Consider the following 11,523-nt stretch of genomic DNA (forward strand, 5'->3'; position numbering starts at 1 on the left):
TATAGTGAAAAGATACAACCCTGACATACCCCTTTTCTGATATTAAACTACACAATAGCCCCTTTTTCTGTTCAAACAACTGCCTCTTGATCTGCTTGCAGGTTCCCCACGAGCATGATTAAGTGTTCTGGAATTCCCATTTTTCACAATTGTTATCCTTAATTTGTTATGATCCACACAGTCTAATGCTTTGCATAGTCAATAAAACACAGGTAAATATCTTTCTGGTATTCTCTGCTTTCAGCCAGTATCCATCTGACATCAGCAATGATATCCCTCCTTCCATGTCCTCTTCTGAACCTGGCTTGAATTCCTGGCCATTCCCTGTCAGTGTACTGTTGCGACCATTTTTGAATTGTCTTATAAATTGTTATATCTTATAAATTATCTTATAAGTTATTTTGTAAATATATCCTTTGTCAACATTCAACCTACATGTGCCTTCATGGAGTCCCTGGGTGATGCAAATGCTCAGCTGCTAAACCTAAGGTTGGAGGTTCCAGTCTACCCAGAAGCAACTTGGAAGAAAAGCCTGGCAATCTACTTCAATGGTAATCAGCCATTGAAAATCCTACGGAGTGCAGTTCTACTCTGACACATGGGGTTGCCGTGAGTCAGAGCTGACTTGATAGCAACTGGTTACTAAACCAAAAAAAAAAAAAAAAAAAGTTACCATTGAGTCAATTCAGACTCATAGCCACCTTATAGGACAGAGTAGAACTGCCCCATAGAGTTTCCAAGGAGTGGCTGGTGGATTCGAACTGCCAACCTTTTGGTTAGCAGCATAAAACCCAGCTCCATGGCCTCCTCCCCCATGAAGTCTTCCCAGTTTACCCAAGTCAAGCAATCACATGTGGGAGGATAAGCAAGCATTGATAATGAATAACCCAGCCAGAGAGAGGAGCCAAGGAGGAATATGAAGTAAGTATTTAGCCCAGTGCAGTTTGTACTGATCACTGTTGTTTTTCTGAGCTAGGGTAGTGCCGTAGTTAAGGAGATGGGTGTCCCACTCAATTCTGTTTGGGCTTAGCTACTCATTAGCTATGTGACTTAAGGCAAGTTATTTAACCTTCCTGATTCCCGAACTTCTCATCAATTGAATGCAGTTATAATAGTAACTACTTCCCAGGGATGTCAGGAGGGTTACATGAAAAAAAAAAAAATGCATATAAGACACCACAGTGACTATTGTAGTTAAATGTTAGCTATTAATTTGTCATTTAAAACCCTTTCAACAAATGTTAACTATTGTGTTTATCTTTATTTATAGCTATTATGTTTAAGCTTAGGAAACCCTGGTGGTACAATGGTTAAGTGCTCAGCTGCTAACCAAAAGGTTGGTAGTTCAAACCCACTCAGTGGCTCCCTGAGAGAAAGACCTGGTGATCTCCTCCTGTAAAGATAACAGCCAAGAAACCCCTATGGGGCAGTTCTACTCTGTCACATGAGGTCACTATGAATTGGAATGGATTCGGCCGCAGCCAACAATAACAATTATGTTTATCTTTATTTATAGCTATTAAGTTTAGTGGCAGTGCTGGTTCAGTGGTAGAATTATCACCTTCTATGCAGGAGACCCAGGTTCAATTCCTACCCAATGCAAGGGAGCCTTGGTGGTGTAGTGGTTAAGAGCTACAGCTACAAACCAAAAGGTCCGCAGTTTGAATCCACCAGCCGCTCCTTGGAAACCGTGTGGGACAGTTCTACCCCATGGTATGGGGCTGCTGTGAGCCGGAATTGACTCAACGGCAATGGGTTTGCTTTTTTGTTTGTTTTGTTTTATTATGTTTAAGCTTTTGTTCTAAACTTACATTAAGACCATAAGCTGAGTTAGAGGAAGGCATTAGTCCCGTCACATATGATATCTCACACTTAGGTATTCAAATTCACAAACATCTCTCTGTGGAAAAGTATCATTTTCTACCAACTTGCATGTCTACAAGAGGACATAATAACTCAAGAAGACCTTCAGAGACATTTACAAATGGATAAATTAGGGCTTCACATGCCATTTAAGAATTAACACAGCCGTTATTTGTGTAGCAGATAATGAAAAGTGAGACCAATGAGTTTCACTGAGGATTCGATGGATGATGGGAGTCACTGTTGAGAGAAGCTCATATGGGATCATTTCCTCCGATTTACCTGAGGAGTTAACAAGCAACCATCAAAAAGCCCCTCCAGGTTGATGCCTCATAGTCAGTGGGCTTATAAATTTTCCTCATGCAAATTCAGTCCATCCCTAAATTTGTTGCCAGGTTTAGCACATTTATTTTGCATCTTGTCAGTGTTTTCCATTTCAAATTATCTTTGTCATTTTTTACTCTGTAGAAATATTGTTATGACTATTACAAATGCAATTCTGTTAGAGGAGCTGGAAATTGTCTTTATGATTTTATGCCAGCTGGTAGCCATGAAAATTCATGGGCTGATAGAATGGATTCTATCAAAACTTGCATCTTTTTCCTTTCTTCACAGCTTCATTGTCCATCCCTCCACATTCTTTTCGCCCTGTCCCTTCTGTCCTTTGTATATTTTTCCCTGCCTTTGTCCTTTTTCCCTATGTTCTCTTTCCTTTTACACACATTTTTTTTGTTTTGTTTTGTTTTTAGAAACTCTTTCTCTCGCTTCTTCCTGAACATACCTCCTTCCCTCTTACCAGAGAAGGCTAATCTGGATGGGATCTTAAAAATAATTAAATTCTATGCCCTTCGTTTTACAGATCAGGAAATTGAGGCCAGACAGGTGAACTGACCTGCCCCAAATCACAAAGTAAAGGCCAAGCAGAAATGCAAGGCTGCAGAATTTCAAACTTTTTTTCGGAATCACAATACCTTAAAACAGTGGTTATCATCTCTCTCAGACCCTTGCCCTTCATATAAGAAATATGTTATCATGCATTTTTTACTTCTCTGAAATGAAATTTATAGATATTTTATCTACCTACTCACATATGTTTAAAATCAATAGAAGACCCTAATAGCAATGTGGAAGAGAAGTCAAAAGAAACCAATTACAATAAAATCATATATATTACAATAGGTAAATTCTAGCCCATTGCTTCTCAACTTTAATGTGCACATGAATCACTCAGGTGTCTTGTTAAATGCAGATTTGGATTCTGTAGGTCTGGGGTAGAGTTTGAGGTCTGGCATTTCTAAAAAACTTCCTGGGTGGTGTCCATGCTGCTGTTCTGTAGACGACACATTTAGTAATGAGGGCTGAGACTTTAAAAAAAAAAAAAAAAGTCTCCACACATTTCCAAATGTGCCCCCACCCCAGCGACACTCACTGGTGTCTCCCAGCCTTGTTAGAGCTAATGTTAAGAGTTAAAATATATAGTAAATTATTTTCACATTTTTAATGTTCTCAACATTAGTGCAAATTTGTACATAATTTTGAAATAAGAAGCTTCTGATTGGGTGCTGGGTGGGATGATTTTTAAAAAAACCAAACAGACCCATTACTGTCATTTACCTCCTGAGTTTATGTGCTCTGTGATATATAGTCAACACTCCACAGCATTTTGCCACATTAAATTGTCCTGCATTCAGAAAGCTAGCAGAACAGGCTCTGGAGTCAGACTGCTAAGATTCTGGTCCTGCCACTAGCTGTGTGACCTTGGGCAAGAAGAAGTCCTATCTGTGCCTCAGTTTTCTCTTCTGTAAAATAGCAGAAATAGTAGTACACCTATATCAGATTGTAGTTGAGAGAACCGAATGAGATAATGCCATGTAAGGTGCTTGCCCACTGCCATCGGGTCGGTTCCAACTCATAGTGATCCTACAGAACAGAGTAGAACTGCCCCCACAGGGTTCCCGAGGAGAGGCTGGTGGATTTGAACTGCCAACCTTCTGGTTAGCAGCGGAACCAAGGAGTGATGTCCTCCCTGGCATTTTACATGCAATTAAAGCATGCTGACACCAGGTGGTGCCTGCACTTAAATAGCCTGGTTTATGTAACAAACAAGGCACCCTGGGGGCCCAGTGGTTAAGCACTGGGCTGCTAATCTAGAGGCTGGTGGTTCAAACCCACCAACTGCTCCATGGGGGAAAGATGTGGCAGTCTGCTTCTGTAAAGATTACAGCCTTGGAAACCCTATGGGGCAGTTCGATATGAGTTGGAATGAACTCAACGGCAATGGGTTGGTTTTGTTTTGTTTGGGTACGTAACAAACAGAATTCTCACAGCCTAGCGTGCTATTCTATGCCATTAAACTCTTTCTAAAGCATAAAACTCTCTTTAAAGCACTTAAACAAAAATATTGACTGGTCTTGTAAGAGTTCCAAGGCAGGCGTATAAAAAAGTACTGCATGTCTCTTTTATTTATTTTAGGTGAACTCATTTTTTACTTCTAGCCTGCATTCCACCAGGCAGCTCGGACAAATGTCTCCCAGGGTGGTACAAAGTTCCTTGGGTCTTAGGGAGCACTGTTGTTAGGTGCTGTTGAGTCCAGTCCAACTCATAACAACTGCCCCATAGAGTTTTCTGGGCTGTAATCTTTACACGAGCAGATCACCAGGTCTTTTCTCCTGCAGAGCTGCTGGGTGGGTTCGAGCTACCAACCTTTTGGTTAGCATCCGAGTGCTTCACCATTCTGTAGGGAGCACTAAGACCTCTCATACAGTCACCAGGCTTACTCTGTCCCTCCAGGCCCATTGGCTTCGCAGTTTCTGCATCACCTGGGGGCCCAATCATCCTTGCCAAAGCTGAGCGCCATTGGCCTTTTTTTTTTTTTTCTTCTCCAGAATCCTCCCTTCTTGGATCTTGATGAAGGTGGCAAGATGAGGGCTTGGATGCTGGTGCAACCAGCAGACTGACTCAGCCAGTTTCCCAGGCTTCAAAAAGCTGCCTTCTCTGCCTCATTGCATCTTAAAAGCACTCTCCCTGTTGTGCCAAGCATAATGGGTTTAATGGACTCAGGCTTTTGAAAAACAAAAATCTGGAAGCAAAGTGTGTTTGAGCCATCTCCACTTCTACCCTGCCACAAAACCTCCCCTAAGGCCAGAAGAAAGGAGCCTGGCTGGCTGCCCAAAGGGAGAGAGACCAAGGGAAGAGTAGAGAGAGAAAAATAGAAATGACTATTTCAAAGCAAGAGTCCTACTTTACTAGTATTAATGTAAACTTTACATCTAAATAGAATACACAGTATAGAGTGAGATCTGCAGAACTACCAGCTCCTAGGTATCCCTAGGTAACCTTTTAAACAATGTCTGCCTGCTCAAACCATTCATAATTTAAACCAGCTCATCCTCTCTGGCTAAGTGGTTAGCCAAGTGGTCTTTTAAAAAGAGTAAGATGCTATGAACAAGATTGATTAAGCCTTGTTCTACTCTTTTTCTGTCCTCTACATTTCCAGTTAATGAGGTTTCTACAGAATTACAGTAAAATGTCACAAAGTGGTGTTTGTGAAAAAAGCAGTAGCCTTAAAATCAGAGAGATTTAATGGGGAGGTTGTACTTTTTTCCTATCTCATTGCCCTAGGCATCCTGCCAGTATCTCCTCCTAAAAAGACATGTTTAAGTGACTTGAATCTTATACCTAATACCTGTATCAAGAGGCCTGAATACAGTAAGCTAGATCGTATTTATAGCATATGATTTCCACGGTCTCTCTCATCTTTGTAACTCATTTTTCCAAACGTGCTGTATCAGGACTAAAACCGGTTGCCGTCGAGTTGACTCTGACTCAAGGCAACCCTGTATGTTGCAGAGTAGTACTGCTCCATAGGATTTTCAGTGGCTGAATTTTGAGAAGTAGATCAACAGGCCTTTCTCCCTAGGTACCTCTTGGTGGACTCGAACCTTCAATCTTTCGGTTAGCAGCTGAGCGCTTAACCATTTGTACCACCAGGGGCTCCATCTCAGTACTAACCCAATATAGTCCCTCATATTCTTCTTTCTTTTATGCTTCCATCTGGTCAGCTGGCAAGCAGATGTTTTCCCTATGGTGGTCCTCACCAGAGGTCAGCAACCTTTTTCTGTAAAAAGCCTAGAAAATAATCTGTGATTGTTATACGCTGCCACTGTGGTACAAAAGCAGCCACAGAAAATACATTAAAAACAAATGGACATGGCTGGTTCCCAACATAACTTTTCTCTGCACGCTAAAATTTAAATTTCATATATTTTTCACATGTTGCAAAATATTATTCTTTTGATTTTTGTTGAACTGTTTAAAAACATAAAAACTATTCCTGGCTCACGGGCCATACAAAAATAGGCAGCAGGCTACATTTGGCCCATGGACTAGAGTTACCAACCCCTGGTCTACACCATTCAGGGTCAGCTCTTGATTATTCTCATGAATGTACAGAAAATTGTCCACCAAAGAGCAAAACCAAAAAAAAAAAAAAAACCACACACACACACACACACACAAACAAATCCTGTTGCCGTCAAATTGGTCCCAGGTTTTCAAGGAGCAGCTGGTGCATTTGAACTGCCAACCTTTTGGTTAACCGCCATAGCTTCTAACCGCCATGCCACCAGGGCCCCACCAAGCAGCAAGTAATCCAAAAACCACTTTGGTTTGGTTCTGGAATGTACTTTATAATTTTTAAACAGCATGCTTATTTTCTCGGTTACCTTGATTCTCGTCCAGTAGTAAAATTAGCATGCATTCCAGGTGAGAAAGACGAAGAGGCCACTTTAAAAAGATGGTGGGCTGTGGTGGGCTTGTCCAGTGATTTCAAACCCCCTGACAGAAGGGGGAGAATTCTCACATGGATAGTAACCGGTAGAAAGAGCGAGCATTTTTATGATGTTCTTATGTGAAGATTTAAATTGTGGCAATGCTAATTGTGCATTCCTTCCACGTTTACACATTGGCACTTTTTTTTTTTTTTTAAATCAGAAAACTGATTGCTGATTTATCTTGTTCCCGTGGTGATTTAAACACTTCCCTGGGCTTGAAAAGGAAAAATGCATGCCTCTTAGTCCTTGATTGGAGCCCTGGTGGCTCAGAGTGGTTAAGAGTTCAGCTGCTAACCAAAAAGGTCAGCAGTTCAGATCTACCAGCCACTCCTTGGTAACGGTGTGGGGCAGTTCTACTCTGTCCTATAGGGTCGCTATGAGTCGGAACCGACTTGACGGCAATGGGTTTGGTTTTTTGGATTTTTTAGTAGTTGATTAACTTCCTCAGAAACCACTGGAAAGATAAATCTTAGAGCCACAGGGGTTTTGGACACTATCTAGTCCAAGCCCTGCAACACCAAGGCCTGTGTACAAGACTCAAGCATTTTAGAACAGAAACTTCTGCCGTTCAATGTCTACTCCAAGGTCACCTGTTTGTCAGTGGCAGACAAATGAGACTTGCCCAGGACCAGATCCCCTGACTTCAGCAAAGTGGTCTTTTTATTGCAGCCCTGGGGCTCATGCTCCCTGCCACGCTTAGATCAGCTGCCACAGTTACACTCCTGCTACCTGATGGCTTAATGCCCTTAGAAACACTTCATCTGTTCGATTCTTTCAGAACAGTCTTCTGAATCCACAAGATCTTCTGTTGGTGTCAGAAGGGGCCCCCAAGAAAAATTCCTTTAGGAATCCAGAAAGATCAGAGGCTTTGGGGCCCATTCCTGAATGTCCTGAAATGACCCCCTTGGAGATGACCATAGGTACTTGGAGATGAATCTGTTAAAGAGTTTTATCTATAAGTCAGATTGTCAATATGTGGTAGCATCATCTTAAAGTTAATACATTTCAGATTGGATATTTGGGAACCTTTAAAAATCAAACCGTCTACTGAAAATTTTATAAGACTACAATTTTTCTGAGTATAATTAAAATCACTGCTGAAAGGCAAACACTTGTTTTGCACAAAGTAAGGCCACTGTGCTAGCCGTACATCATACAACCGTGCAAATTACTATCCCATTTTACAGGTGAAGAAACTACAGCTCAGAGAAGTTAAGTAACTTGCCCAAGATCCTCCAGATGGTAAATGTCAGAGCTGTTGGATGCCTCCAAGTCTCTGCTGTTTCATAGGCTCCAAACCAAACCAGTCGTTGTTGAGTTGATTCCAACTTCTGGCAATCCCATGTGTGTCAGGGTAGAACTGTGCTCCCTAGGGTTTTCAATGGTTGATTTTTCAGAAATAGATTGCTAGGCCTTTCTTCCAAGGCACCTCTAGGTAGACTTGAATCTACAACCTTTTGGTTAGCAGCCGAGCGTGTTAATAATTGGACCACCTAGAACTCCTTTCATAGGCTCCTGGGGCCTAGAAGAGAACTTCAGGCATCTCAGAAATAAACACACTCTTTCATCACGGGACTCTGCGTACCATGCACCAGAAAGTAATACATCTTAACACATTTCCATGGTAAACCAGGACATTAGTAGTAATAACTAACATTTGTGGAGTACCAGTGAGTACCAGACATTCTTCTAAGGATTTCAGTACATTAACTCATTCAATGCATATAACAACTCAATGAGATATATAGATACTTTCATTTCCCCCATTTTTTATAGGCAAAAGGAGGTGGGTAACTTGTTCAAGGTCGCACAACTGCTAAGGGACAGGACATCCAGGTTCCAGAGCCCACAGTCTTAACCAGGACACCTCTCAGCCTCTATACATAAAGCAGGATTTATTGACCTTTAGGGCTGCATCATTCTTTGGTTCTAGGGCTGTCCTGTACATTGTAGGACATTTAGCAGCATCCCTGGCCTCTAATCAATAGAACACCTGCCCCCACCACACAGCTGTGACAATAAAAATTTCTCCAGACATCACCAACTGTCCCCTGAGGGGCAAAATCACCCCCAATTGAAAACTGGCATAAAGTACAAAAATTTCCAAGTCTCCCTGAATTGTATCGTAGTTTGACTTTGTTACAGAAGGTAGATTGATAATTAAATGTAATAATTATGTTTTCCAAACTTTTACACACTTTATTTAAGTAAAATAATTTAAACCAAATCTGGTGCATCATCTAAATGGAATAAGGATGTGAATAAAACCCATACATTTGTACAGTTGATTGGTAAAATTCATGGCTTGCATTGCATCGACACCTTGAGGGGGAGAAAAAGTATAACCACAGCTCATATATCAGAAGAGGTTTTTTGTTTGTTTGTTTGTTTTTTAATTAAAATATTTAGTTGGTCGGTCCCTGGGTGGTGCAAATGGTTTGCGCTCAGCTGGTAACCAAAAGGTTGGTGGTTTGAACTCACCTAGCTGCACCGTGCAAGAAACAGCCCTGACAATCTGCTTCTTTAAAGATTAAACCAAACCAAAAAAAAAACAGAAAACAAACCTATAGCCATCAAGTCAATTCCGACTCATGGCAACCCTATAGGAAAGGGTAGAACTGCCATATTGGGTCTCCAAGGCTGTAATCTTTACTGAAGCAGACTGCCATATCTTTCTCCTACAGAGCAGCTGGTGGGTTCAAACCGACGACCTTTCAGTTAGCAGCCAAGCACTTAACAACTAAGCCACCAGGGCTCCTTTGTAAAGATTACACTCGAGCAAACCCTATGGAGCAATTCTACTCTGTAACACATGGGGTTCCTAAGCCACAAATCACCAAAAAAAAACAAAAAACAAAACCAACAACAAAATATTTAGCTGTAAGTCACAGAATAAATGCAGGAGCTTACAGGTTTGTAGGACGTCAGATCTGTGAGAGATTTTAGATCTTTGCACATCTATTCCAACCTGCTGGTTTACAGAAGGGGACACCAAAGCCCAAAGAACCTAGAGGACGGGTCCAAAGTGGCCTGTCTAGTTTGCATCAGAGCCACTTGTCTAGAAGCGGCTCTTCTCAGTTGCTAGGGTCTAGTTGTGGGGGTGTGTCCAGCATGCACTGTTTTGAGTATTCAGCACCTGTTTTGTGTGTGTGTCTCTGCAGCCAGCCATTCCTCTCCAACACCAGCCCGGACCTCCCCAGACCCCGATGCTTCCACTTCAAGTCCAGCTGCGACTCCAGCTGCAGATGCCTTGGATCAGGGCCAGCCCACGGTCACTAATAACCCAGAGCCTCGGGGGTGAACTGTGCACTCCAGGTCTCTCTAGATAAGAGATAATCCTTTCAACAGCTGCTATTGGGAAGCTGGGGCCAGGGCGTTATGCTGATAAACTCCTTAACATGTTTTGTCAACTGGATGCAAATGTTGCACTTGGTGTCATTTTTTTTTCTTCTTGTTTTTAAATCAAATTACAAGAAGTACCCAGAGCAGACAGTGATATACCAAAGGTTGTCAAACAAATACGAGAAACATCCTGACCATAGAGGCACGTGGGGAGGATGGTCATTGCAAGTTTTCATTCCTGATGATTGTGTGTAGGGCGTCCTAGTTTGACCTGTGGCATATTCCGATCCTCATGTACTGAGATGCATTTTAAGAATCTTAGTTTCTTGTTGATTCCTTTTTATTAGAGAACAGAAAATTGTGGCTTCTTGACAAGGTAGATAAAATTTCAGTATATGTGTTTACCACAGCCCTGTTCGCCCAAGCACAATGGACAGATTTCCTTTGACTTCCCAAACTCAGCAGTTGTGAGGCACCCAGAAATAAATAGGACATGGCTGAGAATTCAGGGAAGGCTATGGCTTTGTGAATTGGTTTACATTTTCCTCCTTGAATTTTTCTAGGGTCTTAGTGCTTCTGAATCATTATTTAATGACATTGTTGGGTATCGTTTACTTTTCAATTGCAATCCTTAAAGTAACATTTTAGAAAATTCTTAGTATTTAAGTGTAGTCTTCTCCATGAATTCTCCATTAGAATAGAGTGGCAGCAATGGAATATGCAGAAAACAAGCCTTTAGCTCATAGTCTCATCCTGCCCCACACCTCCATGCCTGCCTGGGTCTTGAGTTTTCAGAGGTATGAGTAGGGGTGTGTGTGTGTGTGTGGGTGTGTGGGTGTGGGTGTGTGTGGGTGTGGGTGTGGGTGTATGAAAGAGAGAGGAAGAGTACTTATGTCTGTACACTGTATGTTGCTAAGGTAGTAAATAAATCAGTAATGCAATATTGTGGGTCCAAACTACTCTTTGCACTACTTTATTTAAGTAATAAATAAAATTATTTTTATACAGTCAACTCCTGGGAAGTGGCCTTTTTTCTTTGTCATAGTTACCATTATCACACAAAGTCCTAAGGCCCATGAATTCTCCTTGAGGAGGCAAAAAAGGAAAAAGAAAAAAAGTCTTTTTTATGGGAAGGATTTATTTTTGGTAAACCATTAACATCTGTGGCTATGAAGGTGACAGGAGGCCCCTCTCCAGGAGTCCTGAGCTCAGAGTCTGGCCCCGTGGTGTTTGCATAGTATCAACCATTGTTCCAGGGCTGCTTGCTGTTCTGAAGGTGTGCTTTATGTCAGAGCTGGGTTCAGTCTGTTCTTCATCCTCTGTCTCCTATCTATGTCTTGCTCTTGTTTTAGTAAAGCTTGTCCTTCCTGATTGAGAAAGAGCTAGACTTTGGAGTCCGACAGTCATGGCCTCAAATTCTAGCTCCGCAACTCACTAGCTCAGTAACTTTGAGTCAGTCATTAACCTTGTCTGAGTCTCAGATCCT

At 41.7% G+C, this 11,523-nt stretch overlaps 1 protein-coding gene across 1 annotated transcript in view; it reads left to right on the forward strand.

The window, feature by feature from the left end:
- SEL1L3 (SEL1L family member 3) overlaps nucleotides 1-5,162 on the forward strand; it is a 146,361-nt gene extending 141,199 nt beyond the window's left edge. Inside the window, exon 24 of the mRNA XM_023730233.1 lies at nucleotides 4,749-5,162. Within this exon, the coding sequence (XP_023586001.1) occupies nucleotides 4,749-4,771 (23 nt within the window). The 3' untranslated portion in view covers nucleotides 4,772-5,162. The remainder of the gene's footprint in view (nucleotides 1-4,748) is intronic.
- Nucleotides 5,163-11,523: the final 6,361 nt, after the last annotated feature.

This window comes from Trichechus manatus, unplaced genomic scaffold, assembly GCF_000243295.1.
Source record: "Trichechus manatus latirostris isolate Lorelei unplaced genomic scaffold, TriManLat1.0 scaffold00034, whole genome shotgun sequence".
NCBI classification, from domain to species: domain Eukaryota; kingdom Metazoa; phylum Chordata; class Mammalia; order Sirenia; family Trichechidae; genus Trichechus; species Trichechus manatus.